Source organism: Stegastes partitus, unplaced genomic scaffold (assembly GCF_000690725.1).
Source record: "Stegastes partitus isolate 25-593 unplaced genomic scaffold, Stegastes_partitus-1.0.2 Scaffold114, whole genome shotgun sequence".
Taxonomy (NCBI): Eukaryota; Metazoa; Chordata; class Actinopteri; family Pomacentridae; genus Stegastes; species Stegastes partitus.
The window spans coordinates 637,522-653,771 of record NW_007577845.1 but is presented as its reverse complement, the minus strand read 5'-3'; the positions used below and the strand labels follow the sequence as shown (position 1 = coordinate 653,771).

The window sequence follows — 16,250 nt, the reverse complement described above, 5'->3', positions numbered from 1 at the left end:
CACACACCGTCCCACACAAACACACACCGTCCCACACAAACACACACCGTCCCACACAAACACACACCGTCCCACACAAACACACACCGTCCCACTCTCTCTCGCCTCTGTTTCGGTTGTCCGCGGCAACACCAGCACCCCTGAGGTCCAGTGCTTATGCAGCAGAAGCAAGTGTGTGTTTGTGTATTTGTTTCTGCTTTGTGCATCTGCGTGTGTGTGTGTGTGTGTGTGTGCGATGGCCGGGACAAAGCTTTGGGGGGCTTACGGGGCTTGTTGGTGAATAGAGGGGGGATAAAGCCAGTGACTGCAGGCTGCAGAGTCATGGCCTTGTGTGTGTGTTTGTGTGTGTGTGTGAGCTTCAATAGCCTCACTGAGCTGGGTCCTGTGTGTGTGTGTGTGTGTGTTTACGTGCATGTGTGTGTGCTCGTGATTGTGACTGGGTGTGTGTTTGGTTGTTCAGGAGCGAGGTCTGGCTTGCATCTCCCCTGCCTCAGCGAGACTATTATCCACACACACACAAAATAATACACAAACACACACACACACACAACTCAGGAGTGTGTTTATGCACTTTGCATGTGTGTGTCATTGCTCATACCTTCATCCTGGGTCATCAGGCTCTGAAAGAGACACGAAAAAGTCCAGTTGAGACACAACATCAGAGGATGTTTAATGAGAAGTCAGTGTTTCAGGGTTTTGTCACGTCTGTCTTTTTCTGTTCATCACTACATTAAAAGCATCAACACACAACGGCAGTGCTACTTTACCAACAACTTAAGTTTGAAAAGTTAAGTCTTGGTGGTTCTGGTGCTGGTCCAGTCAGCATCTGACGTCTGCATCGATGTGACTGCAGTTTAATCAGTGCAACTGAATGTGAGCCATTTTGTAAATCAGCTTTCAGGCTTTTGTTTTTAATTAGCAGCAGAGGGACCATTACTGCTTTTTTTTTTGCTCTAAAGAACAACATTGTGCAACTAAACATTAACAAACTACCAGCCGATTGTAAGAACTATAAGGTACTTCATGCTCTTCTACCTTCTGCAGGTCTTCTATCGAGCGCTCCGTCTCTTTCAGGCGCTCTCGAAGAACTTGCTCTTTGGCGGAGATCTGAGACTCCTCGCTCTCGAGCGCACCGATTTCAGACTCCAACCTGCAAACACACAGAAGAGCTCGTTGAGTTCTGCTCTGCTGAACTCTCCCCCGTGCAGAAGAAAAGGTGTTCTGTGCTGCTTTTCAACCCAGCGTGAAGGTAAACAGTCGGAATCTGTTTCTGGTCAAGACACTGACTCCAGAATGCAGTTTGTTCTCAGTCCCTCTTTGGTGCATTTACGGCAGCCAGGATACAATCCAGATGCTCAAAACACAAGAAATAACCAGGTAGAAAGGAGAGATTACCAACTTGTCTGCCTGGAGAGTCTCTACATCCCCATCCAGCAGCCTGATGAAGGATGTAGAGCAGCTTTACGGCTGCTACGTCATGCACTCGCTATTGAAAGAAGCTGAGGAATGTCTAGGCAACCAATTTTGTCTTTTTTTTTCTGAAGACATCAGTACTTTTCTCTAAATTGCACCTAAAATAGGCCTGAGTTAACACACACACACACACACAGCGTGCTCACATGGACATTTAAGAGATGGATGTAACAACAATACTAGGAAGCAGTCAGGGAGGAGGACCACGGTTGCTTCCTCACTTCAGAAACACACTCCTCTGGGAGATGAGGAATTTGTGCGTCAGTGTGTGCGAGTGTGTGCGTTTAAAAGAGAAATTAGGGTTCATAACAATGCCATCGACGCTCCCACAGTATTGAAGAATTAGTGAAGCTCACTTATCATATCGGTGACCATGAACGAGCTCCAGGACACGCCGTCCCGACCGACTGTTTACTGTTTGGAGGACGTTTAATCTGAAGCTCTTCACAGAAACACAAATAGACGGGTGGTTGTTTTTGGGGGGAGGATTTGTCAGTGCTAACAAAATCTTCACTGGTTCACTAGAAGAAAACCTGAAGCTTTTCACCAAACAAATCCACTCAGTCTCTGCTCCACCATCTGCCAGCGTTTCCGCTCAGGTTCCCCTTCAGCGGCGTGATGTGGAGGTGTTGCACAGCCACCTGAAGGCAGCACTGTGTCATTAGAGCGGCTTGTTGTCAAAGCTTTGATACCTGCGCTGTCCTCCATTCACACACATGCACTCTGAGACCCTAACCAAATGCTACGCTGCACATACAGTGAGCGTGCACATGGCGGTGGAGGCGGCGGGTGGAGCTGGAGCAGCAGTTGGGTTGTTAGAAGGTAGGAAGCAAACCTTTTGTTGGCTGCATCTGTCGCACAAATCTGTCGTCCCTGCCGTAGAAACTGGCCGAACAAAGCCTGAAAACAGATTCTCACGGGTCCAGTGTGTAGGATTCAGATGATCTATTGGCAGGACTAGAGCATAATATTCATAATGTTGTTTTTATTAGTGTATAATCACTTGAAAACATCAGCGGTTGTGTTTTCATTACCTCAGAATGAGACTTGTCCTCACTGCAGGTTTCTATTAGCCCACGGTGGCTAACAGTGAAGCCAGAGAGGCCCTTTTCTGGCTTTCCATTGATTACCATCCACATTCTCTCTACTAGGTGCTACTCAATCCCACGCACTGCTTCTTTAACAAATAAACTCGGCCTTACGTAACCGTGGCCTGAAGCCATTGTTGTGGATCACAATCATCAGCGCGGGTCGGGGTCGGTCAGCGCTGTTTGAAACGACACGATTCAAGGGTCCATTCAGCCGATTGTCCTTGGTGCAGAGAGAACGCAGCAAATATAGCAACGAAACATCGGCTTATTGTAAAACCACGGTCCACGCTGAAGAGAGACGGCTTCTTATCGGGGCGCATTGTCCGTTTTAATGTCACATGTGTGACTCATGATGAGGTGGAACGTTGGATTCATTTGTTGGGTTTATGTCAGCAGGTGAAACTCGCTGCAACCATGAATCTAACATTTTCTCCAACTTATTATCTGAGTGTATTTTGAGGTCTGTTATTTATAAAACATACATGCTCTATATTTAGCTCTAGCCTTGATGCCATGAGGACCATTTACCCAACAATGGACCGAGCACCACAATGTGTCATCAATTCATGTGAGCAGAACACTTGTGTGTCCCTGAAATTCTTCAGCAGAATGTCTGACATTATGATGTGACTGTTTGTCTGTGGGGCGACGTGTCCTGCAGCCAACACAGCAGTGTAGAGATAAGGAAACATGGGGAAAAAATAGAATGAATTGGGGCCAAAAGACGTGTAGGCAGGTTTATAGATCAGTCACTGTCATCAATGATTTCAGTGATTAAATTCACACCAGTACCACTCTACTCCAGTAATATACCGTAAAATAGCATTTTTTACACTGTAAACGGCACAGAAAAATGAATTTATTGGAATTGTATGAAGGTGTTGTGCACATTTTAAGAGTGCAGAGCAGCTAAAAGAACCCAATCTGCTTTATTATCCTTCCAAAATGTTATATTTCAGAACGCATAAAGCTGCTAACTTTTGAGGTGCCGCAGTGCAACAAATGTTTTAATGAAATATTATTACAGTGAGCAAACAAAAAGACTTTACAGTGCATCACGGAAGGAAGAACTAGAAACTGAAAATGTGTTTAAATCAATAGGAACAACATTTACTGACACTAAGAGACGTTTAAAGAGGCCAAATTTGGTTAAACCTTCAGAGCATCCATGTACATATGGACTAAGAAGAACTAAAGTCTGCTGCCTGGCTCAGGAAGTAGAGGATTTGTGTTTTATGTTATGTTCAGATTAGGTTCAAGATGCACACAGAAGAAGCTAGCTTTGAGGAAGCTAACGTCCTCTGATGAAGTTTAAAGTCATCACCTGGACAGGTAACCAGTCTATCACAGGGCTACACTTAGAGACAGACAACCAAGCACACTCACATTCACACCTACGGACAATTTACAATCACCAATTAACCTCAGCATGTTTCTGGACTGTGGGAGGAAGCCGGAGAACCCGGAGAGAACCCACGCTGCACGGGGAGAACATGGAGACTCCACGCAGGAAGATCCCGGGTGTCCTCACCGGGACGCCAACCACCGACCTTCTAGCTGCGATGCTAACGATGCTAACCACTGATCCACCTGCAGCCCCTAAAGTGATCCACAAGTAATGAATCATTTCCAGACAAGAAATGATAGAACGATAGAAGAATGATGATGGTACAAATACATCTTTTGAAACTGTCATTATCAAGAAAGATCATTTTCTAAACGTTCACGAGACATTTAAAAACCTAAAATGACCTGGAATTACATCATGTCCTCATATGGGTACTGATATGATATTAAACTGTCAAAAAAGTCGATAAATAACAAATCATCGGACCACTTTCAGCTTCATAACTAAACTTCCATCTGGATGTCAGCAAAGTCACTAAACTCAACAACACAACCCTCTGCTTGAAAATCAGCATAAACTCGTTTGCATCAAGCCCTCTTGTCTCTGCACCTTGACCTTCATTAGCAGTCGCCTTTCTCCTCGGCACCAAAGGCCTTTTTTAATTCTGCTGACCTGTTAATACCCGCCGATGCTGTTTTGGACCACAAGCCTGAAAAGCTGAACAGCGTTTGTCAGGAAATTAAAGGCTGGTCGGCCTCTACCTACAGTGAGTCTTATCTGACCCCAGCAGATGCCTTTACACCGCCGCCTCTCATTTAGCGGCTCTTCCCTCCACCTCCCCTTCTCATTTCCTTTTCTTTTTTTTTTCCTCCCCTTTCTGGCGGGAAATGGATTTTTACCTCCGCTTCCTCTGAGCTGTATGAGGTCTTGCCCAAATGGATGAGAAGCCAGAGTGGTGAGCGAAGGAGGACGCAGCTTTCTCGTCCCGCTCCATTATTACTATGTCAGCTAGTGTATTAATGCAGGCCAGCGCATAAGTGCATCCCTCAGAGCAACATCTATCATCTATCGCATCTACTGCACATAAATCCTTGTCAGTGACTCGCAGGCCGACGATAAATTGTTTCATCATAAACTCATTTTTCAGTATCTAAATCTAAATCAGCCTCTCTGAGTCTGACCTGTCAACGCTAACGAAGAATCACTACGATAGCCAATCACTGGTTCTGGTTCTAATCAGTTTACAGGCTGAAAAAATACAGAGAGAAGAGCAGGAGATCGATACAGATAAAGGCAGCAATAAGTAAGGACTCGGTAAGAAGAATGAAAGGAGAAAGTGTTCCTACAACGTTAATATTCCTAGAAAGTTAATATAATGTTTAATGTTATCAGGGGCTGCAGGTGTCTCAGTGGTTAGCATCGTTAGCGCCTCACAGCTAGAAGGTCTCCGGTTGGCGTCCCGGTGAGGACACCCGGGATCTTCCTGCATGGAGTCTCCATGTTCTCCCCGTGCAGCGTGGGTTCTCTCCGGGTTCTCCGGCTTCCTCCCACAGTCCAGAAACATGCTGAGGTTAATTGGTGATTGTAAATTGTCCGTAGGTGTGAATGTGAGTGTGCTTGGTTGTCTGTCTCTAAGTGTAGCCCTGTGATAGACTGGTTACCTGTCCAGGTGAACCTGCCTTCACCCTGAGTCAGCTGGGATAGACTCCGCCCCCCATGACCCTGGTGAGGATTAAGGTGTAGAGATGATGGATGGATGTTTTCAGGAACACGGAGAAAGGTTCTCCACCAATGTTCCAAACATGTTTTCCAGATGTTATTGAGGCCTCAGATGATTTTCTTTCACAAAACGTTAATTAACAAAGGTGGAACATTCTGCCTGCAATGTTCTACGGATGTTCTGGGAATGTTGTTAAGGAACAGAACGTTCTCTATAAAACATTCTCACAATGTTCCATAATATCAAAAAAAGAATGTTCTCAGACCAACATGTAATCCAGATGTTATCGAGGATGGTTTTACACAACATGTTGTTCCTGTAACGTGATATATCAAAGGCAGAACATGTTTCCTTTACATTGAGTGAACACCTTATAGATAAAATGAAATCAAAGAGAGGATGTTCTCAATGCAACAATCCAAAAACCTTTTCAAGATCTCAGATAAGAGAACGTTCTTTATGGGACGTTCCTGTGCTTTGATATCTCTACAGAGGTGGAACATTCTGGTCGTGATGCTCTGAGGATGTTTTGGTAGGAGCAGACTATAGAAACTATCAAACGTTCCCATAACAACAAAGGCAGAACCTTCTCAGTGCACTATAGGGCACAACAGTCCAACAACGTCATCACCAAACACTTTCAGAACCTCTTTGGTTGTTTTATCTTTAAGAAGAGCGTTCTGGGAGCGAAGAGAAAACCTGTTAGGAGAACGTTCTCAGAATGCTTTCAGAATGAAAAAAGTCAAACCTTAAAACGTATAAGTAATGTAAAGTTGATGCTGCAGCACTGATAGACCAGACTCAGTGCATCTGTAACAGTTTAATAGCATCATGCATGTTATTTGGTTTATGTTAAAGAGAGACACACTGGAGGTGGAGATGCATGAGTCTGGCGCCCTCTAGTGATCAAAACTCAAACATGACAGCACTGAGCAGAGAACTGACACCACAGAGGTCACGGTGCTGCCAGCTTCATCCCCTGAACCAGCTCCAGTCCGTCCTGCAGTGGGTCGTGTTGGGAGGTCGTGTTACAGCTGGAGATGTTCTCAGACTGTTCCATCTCTACAGCACATCATCCTGACAGTCCAGACAGTGTTCAGGACTTGCTGTCATAAGCTCAGGGTGAAGGAGCCGACTTCATCAGGTTGCGTCCACTTCAGTTTAGTTTTGCATTATGTTGATGCAATAACTAACATCATTATGTCAACACAACCAATCAAAGTAAAATAACTTTAAAAGGTTTATCTAATTAAGTAAATCAGATTTTTTTAAAATCTTGCTGTCATGCATTTATGACGTATTGGCTCAGCAGTATCAAAACTATCCACCAACAGAGTCCAGACTTGACAAACTAGTTCCGTTCACTAACTAGACTTCCTGATTATCTGATTAGTTGTTTGTGCATGTGTGTGAATCGAGCCTATGACCTGCCGCTCTCCCTCCCTCTCTCCTCCACGCCTGGCAGCGCTGCTATCTCTGTGGCGGTCCTGAAGGACGGCGCTGATGTCACCGTCCCCGCCCTGTCAACCGGCCGCAGGCCAGTTGCCATGGATACGCCTGGGCGGGCAGCGCCTGCTTCCCACATCACACGGGAGGAAGGAGGAAGGAGGAAGAGCTGACATCTGGTTTGTTGTGCGGTAGGATGCGTGTGTGTCCGCCGTGCACTCAGACTGTCAGAGGCAGACGAAGCAATGACAGGACGAGCAGAGGAAGAAGGTCCGACCGCACCACCAGCCCGCAATAAATGAAGCTGCATGTGTGACAGCAGCAAACTGCTTTCTAGGTACGCTTCCTCCAGAGATGTTCTTGTTCACTTTTAAGATGCAGAGATGCTCGGAGGATAAAACAGTTTGGCTGAGGATGAGCCTCAGTGGGAATAAAAGTAAAGCTCACATTCATATGAGGCAGCTCTGATCATTTTTCCTGCAACTCTGAAAGCATCTACACACGAAACAAATGGTTTAAGCCACTATAATTGCTTATTAGTGTTTTAACGAGCAACAATAAGTCTATCTGTGTGAGTCCCATATATAGATACAGATATAAAATAAAGGTATATAAAAATAAAATATATCTTAATATTACACTTTGCTCAAAAATGTCCTAATATATCTGCAGTCGGCTACTGTGTTCTTATGAATGCTAAAAATTAAAAAACGAGATTTATGGAAGTTACTCGTGGATCTGCAGTGTGATGATAATTTAAAAACACAGCCTAACATGAGGGCTGTCTTTCTACAGATATGACTGTAATAAAGGTTTCTAATGCATTCTGTGGTGGTTTGAGAATATTATTATCACGTCTAACACGAATGAACATTAGAGGCCTCCAGGTTTAGAATCAATGCAAACACTCAGCGTCTGTAGTACATCACAAACTGTCTTGTCAGCACAATAAACCCAGAACAGCCCTTTGCACGGTCCGATTTAATGATAACTGGAAAAGTCAAAACAACTTTTTGGGCTTTTTCCAGATGAAATCCTCTCAGCTTCACGTCCATCAGCTGCCTCCAGATTATTAATCATTGGCCTGTTTTCAGCTCCCAGTTCAAAGCTGCATGGTGTATCTGCGCTCTGTCTCTGACTGTCCTCAGGGCTCGCTGACGCAGGTACAGATTTATACGCCGTCGCCTTCCTGTTTCTGTCCCGGTGTTGATCTGTCTCCCAGATCACAAACAGGATCCAGACAGATGAGGAGCGACACAGACCAGGTGAGCAGGTGAAAAATAAAAACCCGTGAGCCCCTTTTAATTTCAAACCTCGGGACGCACATCATTCCCAGGTTTTATTTTGGTCCCCTCGGTTCTGATCACTCTGCGGCCCACACGCCCAGATACAGCAGCTGGAGATCATACGGTTCTTTGATGGGCTCTACTTTCGTCGTGAATGATTAACTGTCCCGGGACTAACATTCACACACTACACACTCACATGATGCACATATTTATCCCCGTCTATCTCCGTCCCACGTCTTTATCTGTCCCATTGTTTAAAGTTTAAAGGGCGCAAAGGCAAATGACAGGATGTGCTGCAGACAGGAGCACAAAGGAGGGAGTGTGGATGCTGATTTATGAGCAGTAGCTCCATGAGAAATATTACAGAAACCAATATTTTCATTACTTATTTGCAGATTTTAAAAAAACTCGATAATAGTTTGTTTAATCAAACCACAGATCACTAACTAAGAAGTTTCTGCACCACAACAGACCAGGACAAGCAGCTAAAACTTCATTTTGGGAATCAAGACATTTCTGGAACTTTTGCTAAAACACTGATCAGTTTTCTAATCAATGAATCCAGTTTTGCTGCAGCAGCTCTGCTCAAAGCACAAGAACAGAAAAGTTGTTTTACTTGTGGAGTAAAACTATGACTGTCAGGACTTAAGTGGCTCTTATGCGGCTAAACTAAGACTTCAGCTGTGCATCCAACATCCTGCTGCGTTTTGTTTTACCTGCTCACAGCGAAGGGGCTCGGAAAGGAGTTAATAAGGCCGGCTGAATAATATCCCACCGTCTGGCTGATGTGAGAGCTGTCTGAGTCCCGGCTCGGTCCTTGAGAAGCAATTTAAACTCCACTAAAAGGCTTCTGTTCATGACTTTGAAAGCTCTGTGTGATGTGCTCTGAGGGTGTGAGAAGTAAAGGTATCTGTAATAACATCATCTCCAGGGCTTTGAAAAGTAGAATCAATACTTTTAAGAAGTCATGTTTGGATTTATTGTGTTGTATGAACCAGGTTTTAATCAAAACTGAATATTTCTGGTGAGTCTGTAACAACCGCTTCAGTCTAAATGGATTTATTGTTTGATTAAACGTTCACAAATAAACATTTTGTAGTTTTCGACGGCTGCTTTGTCCAGAAGTCGACTCATAAAGTTGTGAAACAGTTAAATCTTCACACTGGAGGAGCTGGAAAGCAGAGTTTTTGCTGTTTTTGTTGGATTATCTGCAGATTTATGTTGGCAAGCTAATCAATTAATCAACTAATTGTGTTGGTTTTTATGACATTTACACAGATTCAGCTTAAAAACCTGCGATACCACACACATCTGTTGCTTTAGCATCAAAAAAAGAAAAACTAATTTAGTTTGGAGCTAAACGATCCCAAACACAATTTATTTTGTTTACCAGAGAACCGTGTCCCACACAGAACACATTGTGTGTTTTATGTGTTCAGTTAACTGACTTCAATCGACAGCAACAGTTTAATAGGATTAAATTACAAGACTGTAAAAATCAGCCATGAGAAGGGCATGCCAGGATAAAAGCCAGATCACAAACACTCTAGAGTCCCGACGAGAGATTTGTGTTGGAACAAGTGACTGTGACGGAGACGCTTCTCGTTCCTCTGCTACCTGTTTAGCCCCAAACTACTTGTTTTGACAACAAAAATACCAAAAGCACTCTGTTTGGGACGTTCTGGAGATAAGAAATATGAAGTTTATTTTAAAAAGAGACTTTTGTGAAGAAGCAGGAGACTCTGGTGGATTTGAGACGTTCATCTACCTCACAGTCTTTGTCTGAACTCTTTGGGTTTCGGGGCTTTGAAGCCGTTTCTTCAGGTAACAATTTTGGTGGCTCGAGTTTATTTTCACTGCAGTTAAATTTAGCTGAAGCGGTTGTCTGGTGTTACAGCTGAGGTTAAGAAAATAAGCCTAATGCTGCAGTATTTGCCGAGCAGCTGTGTTTGACTGAAGCGTTGGTGAGCTCAGGTTTCAATGGGACGTATTAAATCATATCTGAATTTTATCACAAAGCAGCAGTTTCTTCAGTCAAAGTGCCTCCATGCATCTTAAATGTTATGTCGCTCGATGAGGAGGCCGAGAGCGACGTGTCTGATTTAAACAAAACATATTCAGGACTCGGCTGAGCCACAGTGGAGCGATCTGCACTGAAACGCTTCAGACTTTTCTGGACAAACAGCGTGTACTCTGGCGCTGCCACTGTGAGGCAAAAGACAAATATTCTTAGAACGTTATGTAACCCGATCCAGGGCACTTCATTGCGCCTGTTGCAATAAGTATAGTTTGCTGCTGCCTGCCTGCCGGACCTCGGGCTCCGTTCAGCTCCTCGGCACCGCTCAGACCGAAGCGGTGTTCTGGTCTGGTAATTTATTGATAGTGAGACGAGATAAGATGAAACACTATTGATCCGCTGTGGAGGAATAAGGTCACAGCAGCTGGGAAAACAGGGATGATAGTGTGACACAAACACAGGAGTGGAGGGAAGTGAGCTGGTGTCAGTGTGGGAAACGTGGACACATGTTCCTGGACCAGAACATGCAGTCACCCTGCTGGTCTGTGATTTCCTGACACCTCCTTTGTAGGACAAGTTGAGAAACTGGGTTTGTCTCTGGCTGTGCAGAAAGCCGCCCAGCTCCCCCACAATGATGGCGACACGGAGGCCGACATGAAACAAGCGGTAATCCAAAAGCGGGTCGGCGCGGGTCGGTCAGCGCCACATTGTGAAAGGGCCTTTCTCCTCCTCTGTGTTTACTCAGCCAGTCCACGTAATGATAGGGGTATCTGTAAAACTACCACTGTTGCCTCCACACTCTCTCATTGCGTGTCTGTTTGTTCTCCGTGCTCTGCAAAGTAAGCGTCTTGCCCGTCGCACAATGGACCGGTTTCTTCATCGGTCTTTGTGCGTTCCTTAAGTCGGGTTACGAGGAGAGGAAGCTGCCACACCAATGGGCTCTACTTCCCTCTTTTCTTGTTCTGTCTGTGTTCTGGGCTTCAGGTATGAAACAAACTGCACAAAGATGCTCTGCTGCCTTTTTCACCCTTTGCTTTCACCACAGCTGGTAGGGAACGTTCCCACAACATTTCCCAACATCACCTACAAGGTCTAAAAGAACATTTTTTTCCTTTTCTGGTAATGTTCCTATGAAGCTAATATAATGTTGAGATCAGGAACACAGATGATGTTCCATTAAAACAAAAGAGGAACGTTCTCAAAGCAACGTTCAAAAAATGCTTTCAAAGGTTGTCACAGCCTCAGATGATTTTTTTAAGGCAAAGGTGGAACCATCAGCCTGCAACGTTCTGAGGATGTTGTTGAGAAACACACTATGGAACACTTTTCTATAACATTCCCACAACGTTCTATGGCAATAAAGGTATAAACTAACGTTCAAAAAAGGTTGTCCAGATGTTACGGAGGCCTCAGATGACAGAATGTTCCTGTAACATGTGACATGTTAAAGGTAGAACATTTCTATAAAATATTCTTACAAAGTTGCACAATAACAAATGAGGAACGTTCTCAAAGCAATGTTCAAACAATGTTTTCCAGATGCTGTGGAAGCCTCAGACGACAGAACAAAGGTAGACTGAAGATGTTTTGGGGGATGTTGCTGAGTAACACATAATAAAACGTTCCCACAATGTTCCACCATGATAACAAAGGAGGAACATTGTGAGTGCAACGTTCTTTTTTTGAGTTTTGACAACGTTGGGCCTTAATGGTCTTGTGATGTTATCGCCAAACGTTTTTAGAACGTCTCTACATTTAAGAAGAACATTCTGGGAACTAAAACATGAGCCAGAACACCAGGTAGCGCTCGTATCGCCACACAAAGACGCCACTGTTGTCCCACGACTTTGTGTTTCGCTCTTGCGTGATGTGTTTTCCATCAGGTCGGAGCGTATGGACCATCTGAAGGGACGTCTGCTCTGATTTTATTTTATTTTATTTCTGCTTCTTGTGGGTTTTCTTTAAACTCAGCAGCACCAGACTTGTTCTCTGGTACAGCTGTTCCTCCTCCGTCTCACATTCCTGTTTGAACAGATACAAGCGTCCGTAAAAGAGCGACTGCTTCGTCTTTGTCACTTTCTGCCGTTAAAGCGTCGGCCGGTGCGCGTGTTGTTAGTGGAGCGGTCGTAAAAGTAGGACGGACTGGACGTCTGGGCTTCTGTGCTTCCAGCTACGAGGCGGCGGAGTGTGTTTGAGCAGAGTTTATAGGTGGACGGAGGAAGATGGAGTTTGCACTGAAATCCAGGTTTGCACACGTGCGCTTCGTCCCCACTGTTCACCTCTGTCCCTATCAGCAGTGGAAAGACTGCAGTTGCCCGGGTTACGGGATATTCTGGGATGGTGTCCCACAGAGTGTAAATATAGATGCCACACCCTCTGTCTGAAATGCACACACACACATAGAGGTCCATCAGTGTCCTCTCCCGTCCAAAACAAGGAAACCTCTCCGTCCTTCACGCCATGACATCACACCCAAATCAGTGTTTAAAGCTTCTCATATTTTTTTTTCCTTCCTGACGTTTTTTATTCGTGTTAAATAGTTTCATTACAGGGTTTCAAGTTGTTGGGCTCGAGGCACTCCTCAGACTCCCACACTTCATCTCACCCGCTGGAAACGCTTGTTTTCTGAACGCCTCCAGAGTTTTAATCCCAAACAGCTGAGCTCCTCTCAGAGCAATTTTCTGCGGACATCTGAGACGCCGGCTCTCAGTAGTAATTGCTGGAAAATCTCACTCTTCGCCATAAATTGTGCAGGAAAAATGGCCGGTTATCTGATTCCCTGCTTTAAAAAAACAACAAGGCTGCGGGACAACAAGGCAGCTTCTAGATTTAGTCGAATACTTTGGGCGGGCTTGTGGCGTTCAGGCTTCTCCGGCCCACTGTGGCTGGTTTTGGACCCGACTGTGGCACGGTTGTCTCAAGTCCGACTGCTCTGGTGATCTAAATAAAGCTGGATTTGGCTTCAATCAGAAGTCTACACAGTAAAAAAACACAGTGACACCAGACCGCTGTCACATCACAGTGCAGCTCTGCTAACAGTTATCTTTACGGTTTAATTGCTTTTATGAGCAATTAAAACCACAAACTGCAATATCTACAGTCTGAAAAAGCACCGCGTCAGACAACAAGTCTATTCAGCAGCGGCTGAATGAAGTGATTCACACGATCCCGACTGTACTCCGGCCCACAATGCTCTCTCTTTGACCATTCACGGCCGCTCTGTTTATACCCGAGTGAATGTTCTCCGCCGTGTTCGTGACAGCGCTTGATGTTGATGTTATTGCGGCGCTGGTGATAACCTGCCGGAGCTAACAGACCTCCTTTCATGCACACGTTTGATAGATGAGGAGGTGGAGCGTGAGCCCGGCCGGCTCGCTGATGCCAGATTGACAAAAAGCCTTTCAACAGGCCTAATTTCCTGAGCTGCACTCTGATCTCCATCACTCAGATGGATGAACTATGAAATCATAAATCTGATCCCAGAACCCACTTGCTGGTTATAAAAGGGATGTTGACTCTAAAAATTGCCAAAATTGCCCCTTTATCAGAGCCTCAAACTGTGAAAACACAAAGAAGGGCTGGATTTATGAGGCTTCCATGAACCAATCATGTGTGTGTTCAGATGAGAAAATTAACCAAACGTTAGCTTAAAATCGTGATATTTCATCAGATTCACTGCATTCTACAAATAATTCTGATTTCCTCTGTTGTGATGAGCAGACACATGATAAAAATGACTTTTCTGCTCAGCTCGGCTGAACTGCAGCAGTGCTCACGAAAGCGTGGAAACAAACTGAAAACGTAAGTCGGAAAATGTCTTTAGTGATGAGCCACCATTCATTTTTTCAGTATTGTAAGACTTGCAGGCACTTAGAAAACTGGTGATTCCAGGTTATTTAAATTTCTGTGAAGTAGTCAAAGATCAAAAACTTAAAAAAAAAGTTTTGTTTTTCTTTTTTATGATTGGTTAGCACTGTGGCCTCACAGCTAGAAGGTCGCCGGTTGGCGTCCCGGTGAGGACACCCGGGATCTTCCTGCGTGGAGTCTCCATGTTCTCCCCGTGCAGCGTGGGTTCTCTCCGGGTTCTCCGGCTTCCTCCCACAGTCCAGAAACATGCTGAGGTTAATTGGTGATTGTAAATTGTCCGTAGGTGTGAATGTGAGTGTGCTTGGTTGTCTGTCTCTAAGTGTAGCCCTGTGATAGACTGGTTACCTGTCCAGGTGAACCTGCCTTCACCCTGAGTCAGCTGGGATAGGCTCCGCCCCCCATGACCCTAGTGAGGATTAAGGTGTGGAGATGATGGATGGATGATTTTTGCCATTACAATTGTGTCAAACTGCACAGAAGACATTTCTGAGGTCTCTCTCCTTCTGGTTGTGCTGCTTCCACAGAGGAGCAGGACTTTATACTGCAGTGAAAAATGAACCGACCCACAAACGGCATCCAGAGACTTTCTGGGGTTCAGAGATTTACTTGTTACCTTTAACTTTGCTCCCTGAAAAATGGTGTATCTTACCAAAAACGCCAACATTTATTCTTGACCATGATTTTATTTTGTCTTTAGTCCATGAAGTAGTTGCTGTGAAGTTATCATTTTCTTATTCTTTACTATTCACTATTAGTTTCTGTTTTTTCCCTTTTTGCTCCTTGACTTTAACCTTTCCAGGTGTCTTATGAAACATTAAGGATGTCCTTGCTCAGGCTATTTCACATGCATATATTATCAGGCAGAGTCAGCACCTGTCCAGACCTCACCAGCCGTCTTTACTGCAGAAATACTGTTGATGTAAGAACTGAAGTTAAACCCAACTCGTCCAGCAGATCCTCCAGAATGAAACCATTACACATCTCATTCCTTCACTTCATCCTGTAAGACTCTATTTTATTGAGTGTCAGCTTTTACCGCAGGACTTCTGGAGAAAACAGACAAATCCTCTCTATCCTGCTGCCTTCAGGCTGCTCCTGAAAATCTGTCAGAGAGACAACACGCAGCCCAACCCAGACCTCACGCCCGGCATCGTAATGACCAGAGCTGGCTGGCAGCTTTATTCAGAGCATGATCTCACGCCACAACTTCATCGGGGGAATAAGTGACTATCTCGCAGCAGTGCTTGATGGGAATCAGGAAGCTCCTCCCAGAGACACAAACACAGGAAAAAGCTCACAGAGTCACATCACTCTTTCTTTCTCCACATCTCCTCCTCTGGCAGTCACGCCCTGCTGTCACTCATCAGCTTCCTATCTCGCTTTAACTTTTCCTTCTTCCTCCCTCCAGCTCTCGTTTTCCTCATTAAGCTCTTCCCTCATGTTCTATCATGTTCTTATTACCAGCTCTGGTGGTATCAGTTCTAACAGAAGTTGTGTGTTCAGTGCATACATGCAGGGCATAAAACTGCAGAACTCCAGACTTTGGATTTACGCTTGTTTTAGTTAAATTTTACTGTTGTTGTCAGATTTTAAAGTCTTGATTTTCAGCATCACACGTATAAATCCAAACAGATAATAAGATTGATGCTGCAGGAAATATCTGCTTCAGACCGCTCGGTGCCGGATAGACGATCAGAAACATGTCATCCAGAACAGATGTGACGACTTTTGTTGTTGTCTCTCTGCTGCTTACATCTGTTTGGTATCAGTTTAATCATCTGATCGTGTTGATCCTGCATCCTACATCGAAGCCTAACTCATCCCACAGTGACAGACAACCAGACGTACAGCCTGTGTGGTACCTGTGTATCATGTCCTCCAGCCTCTTGCCTTGTTCTTCGTCCTGCTCCAGCTGTTTCCGTCGCGCCTCCTCTTCCTCCACGCCCGTCCCCTGGAGCAGCCATCGCTCGCGCATGGCTTTGGACTGAGGAGGACACAG

The 16,250-nt window shown here is 44.8% G+C and overlaps 1 protein-coding gene across 1 annotated transcript in view; it reads right to left on the bottom strand.

The window, feature by feature from the left end:
• The window catches only part of palm2akap2 (PALM2 and AKAP2 fusion), an 80,043-nt gene that overhangs the window by 46,294 nt on the left and 17,499 nt on the right, over window positions 1-16,250 (bottom strand). Inside the window, exons 3-5 of the mRNA XM_008278070.1 lie at window positions 16,114-16,235; window positions 1,036-1,150; window positions 599-620 (exon numbers count right to left, since the gene is read on the bottom strand). Coding sequence (XP_008276292.1) covers window positions 599-620; window positions 1,036-1,150; window positions 16,114-16,235 — 259 coding nt within the window. The remainder of the gene's footprint in view (window positions 1-598; window positions 621-1,035; window positions 1,151-16,113; window positions 16,236-16,250) is intronic.